The following is a 20,422-nucleotide window of genomic DNA, read 5'->3' on the forward strand; positions in this document are numbered from 1 at the left end:
ATTGCTAACTAAAGTGTAGAGGTTTGAATCCTGGTGATGCAATTTATATGACCAATTGGCTGTACACTGGAATTGCAAACTAAAGTGTAGAGGTTCGAATCTCAGTGTAGGTAAACTGTGCAACCAATTGGCTAAACACTGGAATTGCAAACTAAAGTGTTGAGGTTCGAATCCTGGCGAGGCAATTTATGTGACCAATTGACTATACACTGGAATTGTAAACTAAAGTGTTGAGGTTCGAATCCCAGTGTGGGTAAATTGTGCGACCAATTGGCTGTACACTGGAATTGCAAACTAAAGTGCAGAGATTCGAATCTGCGACCAATTGTCTGTACACTGGAATTGCATACTAAAGATTAGAGGTCCAAATCCTGTTGCGGTGAATCATGCAACTCTACCCATCTTGGTTAACGGTCCTGTTTCTTTTATTGGCCCTCATTGGGTTTCTGAGTAACATCTTGGTGATCGTCACCATCTTCAAGTCCAGATTCCTCCACGATGTCACTCATTACCTGATCCTGAATCTGGCCGTCTCCGACGGTCTCTGCTGCTTGATGTTTGGCCTGGAGATGTTCATGGATTTACTCAATTACCCCAACAACCACACCGGCCAAATCGCTCAAGTAATCTACTGCCGACTTATCCAAGGTAACTACCTATTCCAGTCGTTTGCTTACATCTCGGCTTATAATCTTGTCATAATTTCTCTGGAGAGATACGTAGGCATCGTCAAACCACTACGGTACGTGCAAATCTGCAGCAAAGCTAACATTGGGTCGGCTATATTTCTGTCGTGGGTTTTAGGATTTTGTGTTTACACAATTCATATTATTGCCGTGCAGTATTTAGAATCTGAAACAGAATTCAGTGACAGATGTCAACTAATTCACCCCTGGCAGTGGCACTTTGTGCCATTTACTGTTGGATTCGTAGCTCCTCTTGTCATTATGATTTGGGCTTATACTCGTATTATTAAAGCCCTGAAGCAGAGCGCCCTCAACCAAGTTGTTTCGGCACAAGCGGCGGAATCCCGCGAAGCGACAAAGCGCGTGGTCAATTTGATGTTGATCGTGACAATAACGTATGCAGTCCTCTACATACCAACCCAGCCGGCGTATATCTTCCTTACTACTACTTCCGAGGAAAATTTTGAACGGACCACACTGGGAGTTATTCTAACCGGCGTCTTAACCAAGTTACCCGTCCTGCTTAATTCTGTTGCCAATCCCTTCATCTACGCGTTCAAATATAAGAAGTTCCGAAAGGGAATGCGTGATCTCATGTGCCGATGTGCTAAATCCACAATTTCACCGAAGGATAACGTCGTGCAAATTGACACAGCAACGTGAACAATAATTCCAACTTGGAAGAAACTGGTTCAAGTCAGATATGAACAAAAGTAAAGATGGTCTTAATGTTTACTAAAACATCACTGCAGATATAACTAGATTTATGCTTGTGGACAAACACATGGCTGTTTCGGCATTTTGTTATTGTATTTTTATGTCATGTTATAGACCGATAGACTTAGATGTGCAGTAGAAACTTGCAGAGTGATCAGGGCCAATAGTTCCGTAGATATAGGCTTAAAAATGGACCTTTAATCTGACATCACATTTCATGTGATGACATCATCATGACATAACCTCAATTTTCATCTATAACACATCCCGGCTTAGGTGCATACCAAGTTACAACCAATTAGAGCTATAGTTCTGCAGATATAGGCCTAAGAAAAATGCACATTCATTATAACTAGATATCAAACTTCTTTAATCTGACGTCACATTTCATGTGATGATGTCATCATGACATTACCTCAATTTTCGTCTTTAACATATCCCGGCTTAGGTACATACCAAGTTATAACCATATCTGAGCTATAGTTCTGCAGATATAGGCCTAAGAAAAACGCACATTCATTATAACTAGATATCAAACTTCTTTAATCTGACGTCACATTTCATGTGATGATGTCATCATGACATTACCTCAATTTTCATCTATAACATATCCCGGCTTAGGTACATACCAAGTTACAACCAAATCTGAGCCATAGTTCTGCAGATATAGGCCTAAGAAAAATGCACATTCAATGTGACGTCACATAAAACACGATGACGTCATCATGACATCACTACCCAGTCTTGGTACATACCAACTTTCAACCCATTTGGACCTGCCATTCTGTAGATATAGGCCTTCAAAGTATGCACATTTAATATGACGTCACATGTCATGCATGTCATGTAATGACGTCTTTGTGACGTCACTTCAATTTTCATTTATGACACATCCCAGTCTAGGTACATACCAACTTTCAACCCAGTCAGACCTGTAGTTCTGTAGATATAGACCTTCAAAATATACACCTTTATTGTGACGCAGGTGACACGTGATGACGTCATGATGGTGTCAATGACGGCACACATCTGTGGGTGCTGGTCTAAGTGTGTGCTAAGTATCAAGGCAATCGGGTTGATTTTAGTGCCCTAAGTACCATGCACGATGAAAACGTGTACAAATGCTATGGGAAATGGCTGAAAAAGAAGGGGAAAAAAACAGAAAAACAAAAACAAAGGCTGTTTTGGCATGTTTAATACCGAAACAGCCAAAAAAAACCACTTTAACGAAACAAACACTGTTTCGGTCAGTTGCCGAAACAGCCAAAAATAATATCCTGGCAACTAGTGAAAACAGATTCTCCACATCAGTAGGTTTCCTTGAGACTTCCGTAAGTTTTTCCAGACCTTATGGAAATACAATGGCCATTCCCAAGACTTCCGGGATCAATGCAAAAAAGTGTTAGCTTACCTTGCTCATCATGAGATGGATCTTGTCCAGGTCAGACATGGACTGGAGGCCGGCCAAAGTTATACTTGCTTCCGTCTGGCATTCATAGGTCATGACCTCTAAGGTCAAAAGGTCACCGTGCAACTTATCAAGGCCCTTGCAGAAAAGGAAATTTAGGAAAATTGGAAAAGTGGAAAGTCCTCCCGTAATGTATGGACCTTACTCATGAGGAAGCCATTTTTGATCGCGTTCCCTGAATTATTTACACATATATGTGATTTTGTCGCGCGATATTGTTGAGCGTTTTTATATACATGTATTTTTATACACATGTGACAAGTATAAAAATATAGCCCCCTCTATTTATTTTTCTAGTCCTTTTTCACAATGCTTCATATTCATGAGTTAATTTACATTGTAATGTAATCACTCTTGCCTGGCTTTTATTATTAAAATTATGTGAGGCGCACTAAGCTACAGTTTTGCGCCTAGGTTTAAATCACTGTTCGACGAAGACCGTTCAAGACATGCTATTTCTGTCTCTGTCTATTTTCAGGTCAAACTTTGCTACATTTATTTCCAATATTCTTTAGTTGACTAAATATATTCTGATTAGACTAATTCTTTGAATATTTAGTCATTTGACTCTTTCGTAGTATGTTGGTCCATTCTTTTTATGACTTTGTCTTACAATCTTGTTTGAGTTGTTTCTTGGGAAGGGAGATGAAACAACACGATCTTTAATTTTTTTTGAATTTCTGTAACACTGTAAATATGTGTAACTTGCTACATAGATAATTCCATCATTTGTAGCAGTAACTTCTAGATATTGATCCATCGGAACGACTGCTTTGCTGACATTTTAATACCTTAATTTTTCAAGTAACGTCTTATTTTCAAGATGGGGGACGCCGCCCAGACTTTTGGCGTAGAGTTCGTTTTGCCAGATATTTCTAGATATTCAATCTTTGTTCTTTGTTTTCATTTACTGAATTCTTAAGGCCCTGTCAGACTGTCTGCGATCTTATATGCGCTCCCACTGCGTCCTTGAAAAATAGCTGGGGCGCAACAACAACTACGTACGTCGCCAGATGGGTGCCAGCGGGTCTTAATGGTCTCCGATGAGTGCCAAAGTTTTTGAACATGCTCAAAACAATCGCAAACACCTCCGCACTCTGGCAGGGCGCCGTAATGATGCAACTCGGACGCTATGTGAGCGTCGATCGTGCGAAATGGACATGGCATTGACACAGCCTAGGCGCAAGGCAGTCGATGTAGTCTCCATGAGAAAGTAACTCGACTGCGATGAACTTGTTGAATATTTTTGAAACTGGACTGTGGATTGACCTTTTTGTCGTGGTATTTATGCAGTGCAAGTGACGTCACGTGAGCGTATTTTGGTCGGATGGGGAGCGTGACGTGAGCTACTAGGACGTATCAACAGCAAGCAGAGCGTAGTGTAAGCGCAGTGACAGCGCAGCGGCAGCGACTAGATCGAGTAATTGAGCTTGACAGGGGCGCATAGAGAGCGAGTTGAACGCATCGTAAGCGCGGGATGAGCGCAGTACGAGCGTAGCTTGAGCTACTATCTGCCCAATTGAGACAGCAAATTGTCCATTTCTTGCGTCCTCACTGCGATTGTTAAATTTATTGAATTCTTTCGGTCACCGTAACGTCTCCTATGGGAGGGCACATAATGTGACAGGCCCTTTATCGATTCACCTTTTCTGTAAATTATTATGAGAGATTAGCCAGGATGGCTGACATTTGTTAGATATATCTTGACTTTTCCAAGTTTGATTTGAGACATGTTCTAATTACTTTTGTTTAGCTTTAAACTGTTTGATTACTTGATTACACACTTTTGCTTAGCTTTTAACTGTTTGATTACTTATTGTTAAAGGGAAAATACAACATTTGCAAACATCAAAAAATAAAACTATCAAATCATTTTGAAATACCTTGCTGGACTGTTAGTGAATGACAGTGTAAAGCATCCTGTAAAATCATGGCACCTGGTATACTGTCATTTTCAAGAAAAGTGGTATTTTTGTATCAATTTCCAACGCTGGTCGGCCAACCAGCGTTGGAAAAAACTGGCTTTTTTTCAAATACTGGCCCCAATTGACCATCGCACTTGTTTGCAATCGATTACACACCTATGAACGGGTACAAGCCAGCTAGACAGGTTCCCTGACCTTACAATTCCCCCATGTATGTAAACTGCTCTGTTTCTTTTTATATGGAGTCAGGGAACCAGACTACAGGAAAATGATTGTTTTTCTTGGTTTTTATAGCATTTTGAACCCAAAACCTCAAAAAAGTCAGTGTAACTATATTTGCCATATATTTCCAACCCCCCAATTCCGTCCATTTCTGAAAATTACAGCAAAAGCAAATGATGTATATTCCCTTTAAAAACGACTGTTTGACGAAGTCTGCTCAAGAGTCAAGACACACTATTTCTGTCTTCGTCTATTTTCAGAATGAATCTCAGAAAAGATATAAGCCAGAAACCACCCAGTGTGTTCCTCTATGCCTTAATTTTAAACCCGGTCACACACAAATCAATGAGTGCATTTACAATTTTTGTTTAATCAAATTTGATTTGATTTTATCGCGCGACAAAAAAACGTCGCATCCATATTTCACAAGTGACTGAACTGATTGGCTGTACAAAATGGACGAAAAAATAATTACCAAGGTGCAGAAATATTGTGAATTGTATGACACAAAGACATCGAAAGAATGGACAACATAATTTATGGGAGGAAATTGCCAGTTTTTTTTTATCCTTGAGCGCTAATAATTTCAAAAGTCGCACAATGTATCACGTATTTGTTCACACGTGCGCGTGCGACATTGCCACGTCGCATTTGTGTAAATAGGCTTTTGAATCAATTGTGAACTGTTGAATGGGATGGTGTCAGACTATTTATGCGTTCCAAGCCTCACAATTTTTTGTATTAAAATGTGGCTTAAAACATTAGCGTGTAATTTATTCACATTTTAAATTATTCATCAGAGCAGACTGGTATTAATGTGTAATTAAATTTATGTCATTACTTTCATTTTTATTCGCAAGTTCAAAAAATGAAGACTTCACCTGGCTCTCAATTCAATATGGCCGACTCATGAATAGAGCCCTTTGTAAAAAGTCACAGACCACCGAACGATCACGTATTTAAAAAAGGAGATTCACAAAACTACAATATTGAAAGGAACAATTAGGCCAATCAACATTGATTTTTAGGTTTCATCACCGCCTGCCTCAATTTTCACTACTGCCTCGATTTGTTTATATTTTATATTTTTTCTGAAAGTGTGCTTTTTCCTAAAAAAAAAGGTGTAGTTCACAGACAAGTTTCTCACCAAATCCACAGGCACGGTCGCACTGTTTTGCACGCAAACATTGTGCACGACATACTGAGCACATCGCGCGAATTCATAGTGCTAATGCATACGTCATCGTATAGTCAGGAACCATGACGAGGCGACGTGGTATTGATACAATAACGCTCTAGGCACCATACAGAATTTATTATGCTAATGCAATACGTCATCGTATAGTCAGGAACCATGACAAGGCGATGTGGTATTGATACGACAACACTCTAGGCACCATACGGTGAGCGCGTGTTGTACAGTACTCGTGGTCGTAAAGTTTTTAAAGTTTGACATCTAGCTGGCAAGGGTAGACCAATTGTTGCGTTGTTTGAACACTCAGCATGCTCAGTCAACTGTAAACGTAGTCTGCTATAAACTGACGTTTCCCCTTAATTTACTTCGAATGTGAAGAAGTGGAATTTATAAAATATGAAATATAAATTGCCCTCCGACCGATTTTTTCAATCTTTAGTGATGAAAACCTAAAAGTCAATGTTGATTGGCCTTATGAGCAAAAATGTATTCGAATAGTTAATATTTACCTCAATGTTTTTCTCCTGTGCAAGATTAATGAGCTCCAAAGCATTGTCAACCTACACGGACAAATAAATTGCTATGAACATCAAAAATGTTTTTCAAAAAAGAAACTAATAACACTCCGCACTAATGTTAAAAATAGAAGAAGGTACCCAGATCTCAGACAAGCATGCTGTACAAACTTCTCGTGTGAAGATTACGCGCACGTTTGCAGCACCGTTTCTATGCGAATGTATGCGGCCAGGTGTGCATGCATGTGCGCATGTGATTTGGTTCCTGTCCTCGATTCACCGATGATGTTGCACGTGTGTGTCCTCCATTTACACCATAAACAAACGCACAAACACACCCAGACTTGTTTCACATACCTAGTGTAGACTTTCCTTTCTTTTCGTGTAGTTAAGGAACACCAGTGGAAAAACTCATTTTTCTCAAACTGTGAAAACTCTTACAACCCAATTTTTTTTCAATGATTCCCTTTAGAGTTTCTTTTCATTCTGCTACAGATAAACCTAACCCAAAAATGCCTCTAAACCTGTTTTCCAGAAATGGGGAAACACTGTGTGGACGTGGGTAAGTCCACACTTCGTCGCTGCTACCTACATTATGTGGACGTCTTTTGTTCGGAAGTCCACACTGCGTATGTAAGACAAGCTCACCCACACACAGACGGAATACGCGATCTCAATATCCCCCTTTCTGGCTAGAAAGCCAGGGGGATAAAAAATTAACTGAAGTTGACAAACAACGAAAGTAGATAATCGTGAAGTGGGCCGATAATGAAAGCAATGTCAACACAATCTTACCTGACATGACTGCCGTTCTATCATCTTTGCCCTCCAAATGTACCAGTCAGTTAAGAGTGCTGGATTCAACTTGCCGGCCCTTTGAATAATTCGAGCAAGACAAACTAATAATGATGTAAAGTGCTTGAACTAAAGTGCTATCCATTATTATTTTATTACTATTAAAAGGGAATACACAACTTTTGCTTTTTCTGTAATTTTCAGAAATGGATGGATTTTGGGGGTTAGTTTTTTTGTTAGGCCCCCCCCCCAAAAAAAAGTCGGTCTCTGGTCAGACCAAAGTTCCGGAATTTTTTTTTTTTGGCTTTTTTTTTTTTTTTTCAAGCTTGGATTGTACAGACAAGGTGGGTACTATATTTGGCTTTTTTTGTGTCCTCATATACATTGGTGTCCTCCATAATTTGCCTTTGTGTCCTCCACGATTTGCCTTGGTGCAATTTCCCCATTCCTTGGTACAAAAATTTGGTAGTTTTGTCTTTTGATGTTTGCAAATGTTGCATACTCCCTTTAATCTCTAGTTAAAAGCGCTATACAATCCATTATTACTTTATTATTATTAAAACAAAGTTTGACAATAGTTTGTAAAATGCTTATCTCACAGATTCCATTAGAATCAAACAAATTGAATAAAACTTATTTTGTAAAAGTAAAAGAAAACAACTGATTATGTGTCTAAATCAGTTTCTGTCAAAGATTCAAAATCTATCAAAAACCAATTTTAACAGGTCCAACGTTTTATTAAAAAAATCAATAAATTATGCGTTTATACCATGAATATCCACCACTTTCTAACTCAATGAGTTAATCTTATCAAACTAATTCTTTTTTTCTACCATAACCAATGACTTTCCATCAAAACCAATAAATTTCCATCAGAATCCAGAAATATACACCAATTTTATGTTGCTTTTGTGTTACAACTTATAACTAGCAAACCAATGACTTCCTATCAATACCAATGATTTCCATCAAAACCAATATATTCCCATGAGAATCCACAAATATCCACCAACTTCAATATTGCTTTTGTTACCACCTAGCATATCAATGATTTGCTTTCAAGACAATATGACTTCCATCAAAACCAATAAATTCCCATCAGAATCAACAAATATCCACCAACTCCTATTTTGCTTTTGTGTTACCACCTGTAACTAGCAAACCAATGATTACCTATCAAAACCAATGAATTCCATCAAAACCAATTAATTCCCATCAGAATCAACAAATATCCACCAACTTCTATCTTGCTTTTGTACCACCTGTAACTAGCAAACCAATGATTGCCTATCAAAACCAATGAATTCCATCAAAACCAATGAATTCCATCAAAACCAAAAAATTCCCATCAGAATCCACAATTATCCAACAACTTCAAAATTGCTTTTGTGTTACCACCTGTAACTAGCAAACAAATGATTTTCTGTCAAAACCAATGAATTCCATCAAAGCCAATAAATTCCCATCAGATCCACAATTATCCACCAACTTCCAAATTGCTTTTGTGTTACCACCTTCAACTAGCAATCCAATGATTTCCAATCAAAACCAATGATTTCCTTACAAAAGCAATGGTTTCAATCAAAACCAATTAATTTCCAACAGCACCGATTAATACCCATGCAATTCTACTAACCTGAAATGAGCCAGTTCAGGTTGTTCCTCATACAGGAAGGCCCCATAGTCCACGGGGGTTGGGTTGATAGCAGCCTGGCATTGGCGCCCTTCGCACCAATCCTCTGGACGCCTCTCCGCCACCTCCCATTCCAAGACCTCATTCTCAGCATTAGTACTAGTTCCAGGATACAAAGAAAGGAAAATTTGGGTGTAAGCTTATGAAACTAAACATGGAACTTTTTCAAAACCTGCTATAGGTGCCTTCTATTAGCTCACCCGGTCAACTCGGGTTAGCTGTGTGCCGTTGGATTAGCTCCGACGTAATGGGCTCCGTGCGCCAACAAAAGAGGGCGCGCTTTTACAACTTCTGACAGCCCCTTGGACGGGACTCCGTGTGTGCGCACTGTAATCGGCATGACTTGTTTTATCCTCAATGTACACAAAGCCAAGTCACAGCGTCTTTGATCGTGAGCGTCATGCGTCGTTGGCGTGCAAATACTTTCAAATTCAACTTACGATGGTCTCCCACACTAATCCTCGACCCCAATAACTTTGGATCATTCGAAATGCGCAGTGGATGGATCGGGAACCAGTCTAGGTCTCCCCCAACTCTCCTTTTCTGGCCGTTGAAGGGGTACTTGTGCACTGAGCCCATACTTGGGGCTCACCTGGGTCAGCCACCACAGACCCTGCTCGTGGAGCAGAGTCACTGGTGGAAATGTCATACGCATGCGTTGGTCATTCCAAGAAACGGATAAATATGGCGGCCAGACAGCGGAAAAGATCAATTGGACCCAAATATCAGGTATATTTGAAGTCTAAACATAATGATCTCATTGCGACTTTAGAGGCTATAATTGCAGCCCGACCTTGCACGTTTTTTTTGTGATAATTGGAAAGCATTAAAATCTGAAACTAAGGCCCAATCCGACGTGAACGTTTTGCCTATGGTTACAGCCTTGGCTCAGATGTCACGTGAGGATCATGACGGCCCGCAATTGAGGGTTCGATTAGCCCAGCTCTCGTGGCTAACCTGTCTGCCTTTACCTGAGTCGATCTGGGTAAGAGCTACTCGAACTCACCCAATAACTGCTCTACGGTTCACATGACGATCAGCAAAGACTCAGTAAGGGTGCTATCAACAACATGTATCAAATTTAGTCTTGGTAACTTTGGCACTCGGACCCTAGAACTCCACTCCTCATGCGCACGCGCACTAGTCTGGGTATCACCCGTTGTCCAACGGAGCCTTGAGCAAAGACTAGTCTATAAATAGTGCCAACCTCGCTTCAGGGAGAAGACTGCTGTACTCCGTTGGCGTGGTGGTCTCGGGGAAGTTGTTGAGAATCATCAACCAATGAGGTAAGAGGTCGTTGCCATGGTGAGTAAACAGCGTCTCCACCGCCTGCCAATCAGAATCCTGAGTGGAAAAAACAAACCAAAAGACATCTGCACTTGTGAGCAGGTCATCGGTTCAGTTCCACCCCAGAAGCCTTTTTCTGTCAGAAGCCCTTATACTAATCATAAGATGGAATTTGCGTCAGGGTGCTGCAAATTCAATATTTGGTTTTTGCCCTTCACTGACACATAACATATAAACACTGTATACGTAGTGTGTTACCCCACCCCCCACCATCCCCAAACCTCCCTCCCCAACCATCCCCAAACCCCCTCCCCCACGAGTGAAAGTGAGTGCAGACGTCTTACCACTCAACAACCGAGCTTGCTGGGATTGGTTGGCTGGCTCCAATCCGATGTAGCAGCGGGTACGCAATGAAATTATTCGTAAGATGTTCAGACTAAGGGCAAAAAAAATGGCTTCGGTTTCTGGTATGGAGCTTGCCCCAAAAGTGGTGCGGCGATGCAGCTTATTTTTTGTTTTTTTAACTTGGTTTTTTTTTTTTCAAATGCCAGCTGATGACTGCAAATGGTGCCCGACTAAATTTAGTGCAAAACGTATGGGAGCCAAGAGAGGCCACATAAAGCTTATACTCGATCGTAACCCCATCTAAAGACACGTTAAAATTGTGCAGCAGCAGGATTCCAGTCCAACCCGTGAGTTTGGCAGTTTTGAGACATCTTACATTGAAAAAAAAACGTTTTTATTTTGCAAACGAGCATGGCTACGGCGCGCGCGCACAGACCAGAAACCGGAGCCTTTTTTTTGGGGCCTAAGCTGAGTACATGTATATACCTTTATCATGCTGCCACCATCTCAGTCATGTTCCTGTATCCAATAACAGTACTGAAAGATGTTTTTTTGTGTAAATAGGAACCAGACTATTTTTCCTTCCAGCCTCACTTTGGTTACGTTGATTTGAATGGGAAAAAAATCAAGATGGCCGCAACATGATAATGGTCTATATGGTAGCAGACCAGTAAATAAACTTCCATAGACCCCAATGGTAAATGCTCACACTTCAGAAATTCAGGAAAAATACTCACAACTCTCCAAGGTGTTCGAGACACACATCAAATTAAAGCTTATTTCAGCATCTTTCATTTTCTTTTCAATTTTCGGGGGGTTAACTGATGACTTTTAGGAGAAATTTCCATCCAAAGATGATCACCCCTGAAAAAAGTCCTGAAGCCCATCGCCATGTTGAAAAACGATGCCTACACTCCGTTGCAAAATAGAGTGCTTTTAGGGCCCCAATTTCATCCAAATTGAACGGAACTACAAGCTCACAGTCCTGTGCACGGCTTCCACCCATATTTTTTACAAACCCTCAAGTTCATGGCCAAGAGCATGCTTAAATACTGAAGATTTTGAGGGCATGCAAATCGTGATTTGGCCGGCGCAGGCAATTTTGGACCGATTTACTGGTCTGCAACCATATGGGATGATCACAAGTAATGTATGCGACACCTACCCTTGCAAATTGCACAGCTGCTTCCACAATATTCTGAGAGCGGAACGTCTTGAAGAAATGATCGCTGTAAAATCTGGCTGCAGCCTCTCCGCCCCCTAGTATTACCTGTCAAAAAGATGGAAACCAGATCATTCATCCTTGGAAAAACAGAAATCGACTAGGGTAGATTGTACAACACCTGAATAAATCCCCGTCATCTGATTGGTGGATCGTTGATCACATGCCATTGAAATATTTGTACCAATGCACGGCGCGCGCGTGGCGCGCAGCGCACAGTGCAATGGAAATTCTATTGCACGGTGAATAGGACTTTCCATTGCACGGTGTCACTGCTGCTGGTAATGGCGCTGTTTTAAATCAAGATAAATTGAATATGATTGTTCTCAACCTGTTGAACAGTTTGCATTAATAAAATATGATGAACTTGTCGAAATTTTAAACAGTTTTTAAGCTGAATAAATTGGCTATTAAAAGTCAACCAATCAGATGAAAAGGATTTATTCAGGTGTTAAATAAAACAAATAATGAATTTTTCGCGTTCGTGCAATGGAAAGAATAATTTCATTCGGTGACAGATGAAATGTTCCATTCCACTCGGCGAACATTTCATCTGTCACCTCATGAAATTATTCTTACCATTGCACTCACAAACATTCATTATGTGTATAATTTGCCTAGTGGAATGGAACATTTCGTCTGTCACCGAATGAAATTATTCTTACCACTGCACTCACAAACATTCATTAAGTGTATAATGAGAACCCATAACCTCCGGTAAAAAAGTAATGCTTAGCAGATCTGTAGGATGAGCAAAAACTAGCCGATTACCAACCACTAGCAATGTACACATTGTGATATATAGGCTGGTAACCCTTAGTTGCTAAGCAAATATTATCTATGCTCAGCATGGTTTTGTCTTCAGCTGCAGCCGATTTCACGAAAACGTGCGTAGCTCGTGCCATGCGTAAGACTTATGCAACAAATTTGTTGCGCAGCTGCGCAATAAACTAACGATCAATTTCACAAAACTTGGTGTAGCTGCGCAACGTTTGAAATAATTTAAACATCTTGGACGAGGATAAAAACAGTATTTACGACTGCTGTTTGTGTGTGAATTTGTTCTGGCGCGAAACAGTCGCTAGATCACCACAGCCCGCCATTTTGAAAATTATTTTTTCCAACTTTCTTCGGAATAGTTCGGCAACTCTAAAAATTATGTGACGAGTAAAATAGAAATTCATTTACTTCAAACATAAAGTTGTGAGTGTCTTGTATCAATTTTGTTAAGGGCTCTACGACAGTGCCGATTTGCTGGTAAAATATGTCATTTTCAGTCGCTACGCCACAACTTACGCCACCTAAAATGATTGCGCAAGTTACGCCATAATTTATTGCGCAAGTCGCTGACTTACGCACTATCCGACTTTCGTGAAATGTGTCTTAAGTGAAATGTTGCGTAGTGTGAAATGTTGCGCAACTTACGTTATAAATTGTGGCGCAAGCGGTGTTGCGCCATTGCGTAAGGTTTTGTGAAATCGGCTGCAGGTCTAACGAAATGTGCCACTGTATTTGTGCTTCGGGATATGCATCTACTGTGCTCTGGAAGCCGTTGATGTCAGGAACTGGTTCCCTTTATATTTGAACATGAATGGTTTCAAACCCATTTTGAAAATCAAACCAATATTTACCAGGATTCCAAGCTTTAAAATGATATGAAAATATTGGTGGTACGTGTTTCCGCGGCGATGCTAGAGTTTCCCAAAAAGTGTTGCAGGCGTTTTGGGGAATGCTGTACATGTACAAATTTTGTAAATATATTTCTGTTCACACTTTAAATGTCAGTCATTATTTATGCAAATCTGCAGCAAAATTGTTTGACGGAAAAGTTTGTTTTGCCATTTTCAGTTGACGATCACTATGTGACATACATGTACATGATGTAGCAAGACTTTCTTAATTTTAGGATTGAAACAGAATTTCCCCCGTCGTGAAATGGAACAGAGACATTTTGAAGCCAAACAAAATAAATTATAAATCGTGGCCTTGCAGCGGCGTAGACAGGGTTCTCATTCTAGGGGGCGTGTGGGGGGGGGGGGGCTTAAAATTTCATCTGTGCTGAAAGGTAGACAGATTCTTTTCACTGGACAACCGCCCTCCGTAAATTCAAATAGTGGGGGGGGGGGGGGGGGGGGGGGGGGGGTTGACACCATCTTCCCATTGGGGCGCTGTACAAAACGTATATCATGGCTACATTAGACAATAACTACCGCTATTCGCTTTCCAAGAGACGTTACAATAAACAGCTACTTACAAATAAAAAGAGAGTTTTGGTAAAAAATACGCACAAAATCAAGAAAAAGGGACTTTATGTTCTTCCGGCTAATCATGGTAACTTATATGGATGTGTTTTTCTCTGGAAGCCAAATTTTTAGTGGGGGGGGGCTCAAATTTTTGTGGGGGCAGCGAGACCCCCCCCCCCCCCCCCCCCCCCCCCCCCCCCCCCCCCCCCCCCCCCCCCCCCCCCCCCCGTACATTGCTGTGGCCTTAAAAATGTGAAAACACTATACCTCGTATGTTCTGAGTCTGTCGAGATACGTCAACAGTTTGAGACGACATCGACACAACTCTCTCTGCTCAAGGGTCAAACTGAAAAACGAAAAACAAAATTTAAAAGTCCAGATTTTATCATGAAAAAGAAGAAAACGGGAGACCAAAAAGAAAATGGTTAAAGCACATTAGAGATTTAATGAAGAACTCAGGTGATAAAAGAACAAACTAATGACAATATTAGTTATCTTGCGAGCACGAGTGGAACACGGAATAATGTAGTGCGTCTGTGTCCCACATACCACGAGGCCGAAGGCCGAGTGGTATGTGGGACACAGACGCACTACATTTTCCGTGTTCCACGAGCGCGAGCGTGATAACGAATTTATCTTCAAGCAAACTTGACGCGCAGTACAGTTGGAACGAGTACGCTTTACACGGACATTCAGCAGTTTAGCGCATGCAGCTGGAATGGCGCTCGCATCTTGGAACAGCGGAATACACAGAGTGCAGTATGGACCGTGGCCGTGCGGTATGGTTATATGTAGCACGGCTTGTTGCCATGGATCGACCAATCAGGATCGAGGATTCAAGTTTGCTTGAAGATAATCCTAAATAACCCTCCTATGCAAATATAAATTCTGTGCATGTTGTCCTTTCAGTCCAATTCAATCAAGTGACTGTTTTCAACAGTTAGAGCTCCCAGCCTCCATCAAGCAGGATTGACTGGCTGGGACTGTTCATGTAACCTGATGCAGCTATGTTTTGTCTGTAGGGGATTGATAATTATAGCAACCAAGATTGACCAAGTCTGGGTTGCTGCATCACTTGAAAATAACATGTACATGTACGTTTTTAACATGTTGGTCTGAATTTGACGCATGAGGGCGCGTTATGGTACGGTGTGTACAGTGTAGGTATGCAACATGCGCACATTTAGATACAGACCGAGCGCAACCCAGACGTGGCAAAGTCTACATTAGCTCCTGGACCAGCTTAGCCTAAAATTGTTGCTCAGTAAATTTATGTATTAAGCACGAATCGGCGGAGCGCCAATCACAGGCAATATACATTGAATGAGGCTTGGTTGGTACCCCGTTTTTGCTCAGCACATTACTTTTCACGCTCAGCAAAATTCTGTGCTAAACGCCTCAATGAAAATAACCTCTGGTTATTTACTTATATGAACTTTGACCTTTCACCTTTTGAAGTTGACCTGTTGCATCAGTAGTTCTCTTTTCTCTCTGTTAGATGGACCTTGTTCTGTTTCCTTGGAGTGATCTTCATCTACATGCTCCGTGCTATCATCACCCTCGACATCCGAACTTAATATAAACCTGAAAAACAATGCAGTCAAATTTGTATTGAATGCTCGGTCAATACTCAGATCAGTTGTTGGTTGAAGAGAAAAAACTCATTACTTGTCCCGTTCTTATGGGAGACAAGAACGTATCCAAAGGAACATTTCTGTTTTAACTCACCCTGTATATGCATAAATTCAATACATAATAATACGACCAGACTTGTGATCAGAATTTTGACGTACCTTCCGTGATCTTCCCCCTTTCCGATGGCAACCAGCGCTTCCAGATCAGTGCCTCGGAGTCCGTACTGAAGGAGCTCTCTCGCTGCGTCAATGTCATCAGGGACTCTCTCCAGACACTCGTGGAGGACCCAGGCACGCTTGGTGATCTTACTCTGCGACGAGATAGATCCATTTATAGATGAAAAAGAACACGTGCAATCATGCAAATACAGGGTGAGTAAAATAAAAGCCGAACCCAAACCCCACAAATAAGCCTTTTCGGAGTTCCAACTGCGCATTCGTAACCTGTGACAATGCGCATTATTTGTCTCAAATGGCCTTTGACAACATCGCGCCACTGACTTTACAAAAAGGCTGTTTGTGCATTGTGGGTACTGTCAAAGGGCATTTGAGACAAACAATGCGCGTTGTCACAGGTTACGAATGCGCGCAGTTGGAACTCCGAAAAGGCTTATTATATTTCATCTTTAAGGGAGGAGATCAAAAGGATTAGTCCCGTTCCGACGCGAGCGCCCGCGTTCCTCCCGTTCTGAACGGGGATTAACTCAACCCAACAATAGGCCCGTTCTCCCGGGGCAGAACGCCCGGCTTACCAGGCGCCCAGCGAAGAACCCGAGCTCATTAAAAGTCTCATTGTGTGCGTCCTTTGTTATGTTAATGTCCCGTTCTCCCGCGCGCACGGCCGCCAGCAACGGCAGAGGTATGTGAAAAACGGTGATGTAAACGCATGAACAGAATACAGGTAAGTGGGAGTCGGACGGTGAGACAGCAATTCTTCACGGCGGATCTACGTCGGAAGAATATTTTAGATGGCCCAATAATGAATGGTACGAAAGCCCATTAGCGCCACTGCAAGTATATATGTTGCGGATTATTTAATTCGTTATTACGGATTATTAATTCGTTATTACAGATTACTAATACGTTATAACGGATTATTAATTCGTTATTACGGATTATTTAATTCGTTATTCAAATTACTAATTCGTTATAACGGATTATTTAATTCGTTATTACGGATTATTAATTCGTTATTACGGATTATTTAATTCGTTATTACGGATTATTAATTCGTTATTACGGATTATTTAATTCGTTATTACGGATTATTAATTCGTTATTACGAATTACTCATACGTTTTGAGTCATTACTCGGCAACTTAGTACAGCACAGGAGTGGTGCTGGTGTAAAGCAAACGTATGCAAAGATAAAATATATACATAGGCCCCTGGTCACGTGCTCTCCACGTGTGACAACATCAGACTTAATAACGAATTAAATAATCCGTAATAACGAATTAATAATCCGTAATAACGAATTAAATAATCCGTAATAACGAATTAATAATCCGTAATAACGAATTAGTAATCCGTTATAACGAATTAATAATCCGTAATAACGAATTAAATAATCCGTAATAACGAATTAATAATCCGTAATAACGAATTAAATAATCCGTAATAACGAATTAATAATCCGTAATAACGAATTAGTAATCCGTAATAACGAATTAATAATCCGTAATAACGAATTAAATAATCCGTAATAACGAATTAATAATCCGTAATAACGAATTAATAATCCGTAATAACGAATTACATAATCTGCAACATATATACTTGCAGTGGCGCTAATGGGCTTTCGTAGAATGGTCAATGTAAACGGACGTGAAATATAAACTTCTATGTTGGGAAATTGATAATTGTACTGTTGGGCCCAACTGTAAACTTGTTCCACTTGAAATGATGGGTCGAAACAGTTTATAAATCAATTATTTTTATGGGCGGCTTGTTTGAAACAAAAATCATGAGATCAGGTGATTGAGTTGTGATGTGAGAAAATTGAGTGATTTATTTTTAAAAATATATGTCCCTCTCGACTTTCTACCAAAATAACAAAATAGCTAAGATAAGATCATATAAAGAAAATTAAACTAGCTGAGAACTATGAACATGTATTTACACTAAAAGTTCTCATACCAAAATAACATAATAGTGAAGGTATGATCATACTACGAAAATAAAACTAGCAGAGAACTATTTCGGCCGTCAAAATGTACTAATGTGCGCCTTCTTAATACGGTGGCTTATCATTATTCACTCCGAAAATGGTTTTGGGTTACGATACATCGAACGAAAAAAAATTACCAACGTTAGAATAATAAGCTTACAAATTTCAAAATACATGTGGCTCAACAAAAATTTAGCTGGCGCAGGGCTGATCTTTTCATGGAGTTGTATAAAAAAGTGTACTGAAAGCAGATAATAGCAATAGTGATCGTTAAAAATTTTGAAAACGCGATAATTATTATTATATTGATATATTTCGGCCCTCAGAATGTACTAATGTGCGCCTTTTTTTCATTACGGTGGCTTTTCATTATTCACTCCTAAAATGGTTTTGGGTTACGACGCATCGAACAAAAAAATTCCCAACAACGTTAGAATAATAATTTACAAAAGTCACCAAAATAACATAATGGTGAAGGTATGATCATACTACGAAAATAAAACTAGCAGAGAACTATATTTCGGCCGTCAAAATGTACTAATGTGCGCCTTCTTAATACGGTGGTTTATCATTATTCACTCCGAAAATGGTTTTGGGCTACGACACATTGAACAAATAAAATCTCACCAACGTTAGAAAAATAAGGTTACAAATTTCAAAATATATGTAATTGTGGCCCAGCATAAATTTAGCTGTCGCAGGGCTGACCTTAACTGTCAAAATACGCTACACGCGTAAGGAAGCAGCAACCTTCCTACACTTTCCATTCAGACCGTCTCTGATCTTGTTGAGACCGGCCTCATCAAAGTCCCGCGGGAAGTCGAGTTTGGCCTGTGCGTAGATGGCCTTGAAGGTGGGATGTTTTCGGAGAGCCTCTTTCCGAACCCAAGTCTTCCCGTTGAATACATTTCCACCGTGGAAGTTGGAGCGTGCCAGCTCATCCGGCCGGATGAGTCTCCCTACCAGTTTTATGATGAGGTCCTTGGCATTGTTCACCTTCGCGAATACGTCGTCAAACTCGCTTTTGGTCATAACGACCGAGTGTTCGTTAGACCCTACCAGCACCCGTTCGTCCTCGAGTTGGCAATAGTTCGGCTCTCGACCGCTGAGCGGGCGAGATCCCCGTTTCTCCTCCTTGAGCTCCTGGACTTCCGCTCGTAGCTCCTCCACAACCCTTGTAAGGCCGTGCAGCTTTGATAGAATCAAAGCATTCTGAGTGATGATGCTTTGCTGCAACTGACGATCTCCCATGAATGACAGATCGAGCAGCAGTGACGAGTCGTTTGCTGTCTCGCCCGGGGGCAGGGTGGTGGGTTCCGAGACGGCTGGGTCTTCGTCCGGGGGCTGGGTGGTGGGTTCCGGGACGGCTAGGGCTACGTCCGGGGGCTGGGTGGTGGGCTCCGTGACGACTGGGGCTTCGTGCGGGGGCTGGGTAGTGGGTTCCGGGACGGCTAGGGCTACGTCCGGGGGCTGGGTGGTGGGCTCCGTGACGACTGGGGCTTCGTCCGGGGGCTGGGTGGTGGGTTCCGGGACGGCTAGGGCTACGTCCGGGGGCTGGGTGGTGGGGTCCGGGATGACAGCTTGGGCTTCGTCCGGGGGCTGGGTAGTGGGTTCCGGGACGGTTAAGACTTCGTCCAGGGGCTGGATGGTGGGTTCCGGGACGGCTGGGGCTTGGTCCAGGGGCTGGGTGGTGAGTTCTGAGATGGCCAGGGCTTCGTTTGGGGGCTGCCTGGAGACGTTGGAGGCCATCTTAAGAGCAGCCAGCGGTACGTCATCATCATCATCGTCTGAGCTATCTACAAGTCTCTCTGAAAATAAAGCACAGAAATACGCAAAATAAGGTCCACAATTCTCAATTGTGTAAATTCTGGAATACACTGATTGACCTGTGCAATTATTCGATCATTTTTGTTTACGCAGTTTATTTTTATTATGCCCATCCCCATTATATCGCGTATCGATACCAATGATTTGGCCGTCCTTATAATTCCTTGGACCAAATAAAAAATACCTTTGGTTCGGATCACCCGACCGACCCAAATAGGTGACATATTAAAAGTGATGGATTTCAGTCTGAAACATCCAGAAAACACATTCTTAAAAGAGCGTAGGCCTAAGGGTAGTTTCAGGTTTTTTTTTTAGTAATGTTTCAGTTTTTTATTGATATATTGGTGGCATCTCAATACCGAAAGAAAGCATCGTGGCCTATAATTAAGTTACGTCTGGTCCTTGTGTCTCATGATCATGTTCCGCCGTATACGTGTGCATGCGTCATGCATTTTCTGCGCTAGCTAGCTTTTTACAG

The 20,422-nt window shown here is 41.3% G+C and overlaps 2 protein-coding genes across 2 annotated transcripts in view; one reads left to right on the forward strand and one right to left on the reverse strand.

Annotated features, from left to right (window-relative positions):
- The first annotated feature begins 386 nt into the window (after positions 1-386).
- Positions 387-1,349, forward strand: LOC119740711 (galanin receptor 2b-like). The gene has a single exon (XM_038216094.1). It carries the CDS (start codon positions 387-389, stop codon positions 1,347-1,349), a length of 963 nt encoding a protein of 320 aa, XP_038072022.1.
- A 1,336-nt stretch (positions 1,350-2,685) lies between these two features.
- LOC119737678 (neuroblastoma-amplified sequence-like) overlaps positions 2,686-20,422 on the reverse strand; it is a 44,683-nt gene continuing 26,946 nt past the window's right edge. The window contains exons 19-27 of the mRNA XM_038212192.1: positions 16,107-16,258; positions 15,763-15,897; positions 14,581-14,659; positions 12,014-12,118; positions 10,424-10,560; positions 9,160-9,315; positions 7,524-7,602; positions 6,723-6,773; positions 2,686-2,949 (exon numbers count right to left, since the gene is read on the reverse strand). Coding sequence (XP_038068120.1) covers positions 2,806-2,949; positions 6,723-6,773; positions 7,524-7,602; positions 9,160-9,315; positions 10,424-10,560; positions 12,014-12,118; positions 14,581-14,659; positions 15,763-15,897; positions 16,107-16,258 — 1,038 coding nt within the window. The 3' untranslated portion in view covers positions 2,686-2,805. The remainder of the gene's footprint in view (positions 2,950-6,722; positions 6,774-7,523; positions 7,603-9,159; positions 9,316-10,423; positions 10,561-12,013; positions 12,119-14,580; positions 14,660-15,762; positions 15,898-16,106; positions 16,259-20,422) is intronic.

Source organism: Patiria miniata, unplaced genomic scaffold (genome assembly GCF_015706575.1).
Source record: "Patiria miniata isolate m_02_andy unplaced genomic scaffold, ASM1570657v1 HiC_scaffold_10, whole genome shotgun sequence".
Taxonomy (NCBI): Eukaryota; Metazoa; Echinodermata; class Asteroidea; order Valvatida; family Asterinidae; genus Patiria; species Patiria miniata.

Excerpts from the sequence above, each read along its gene's own strand:
- LOC119740711 (XM_038216094.1), top strand. The coding sequence starts at position 387 with ATGCAACTCTACCCATCTTGGTTAACGGTCCTGTTTCTTTTATTGGCC.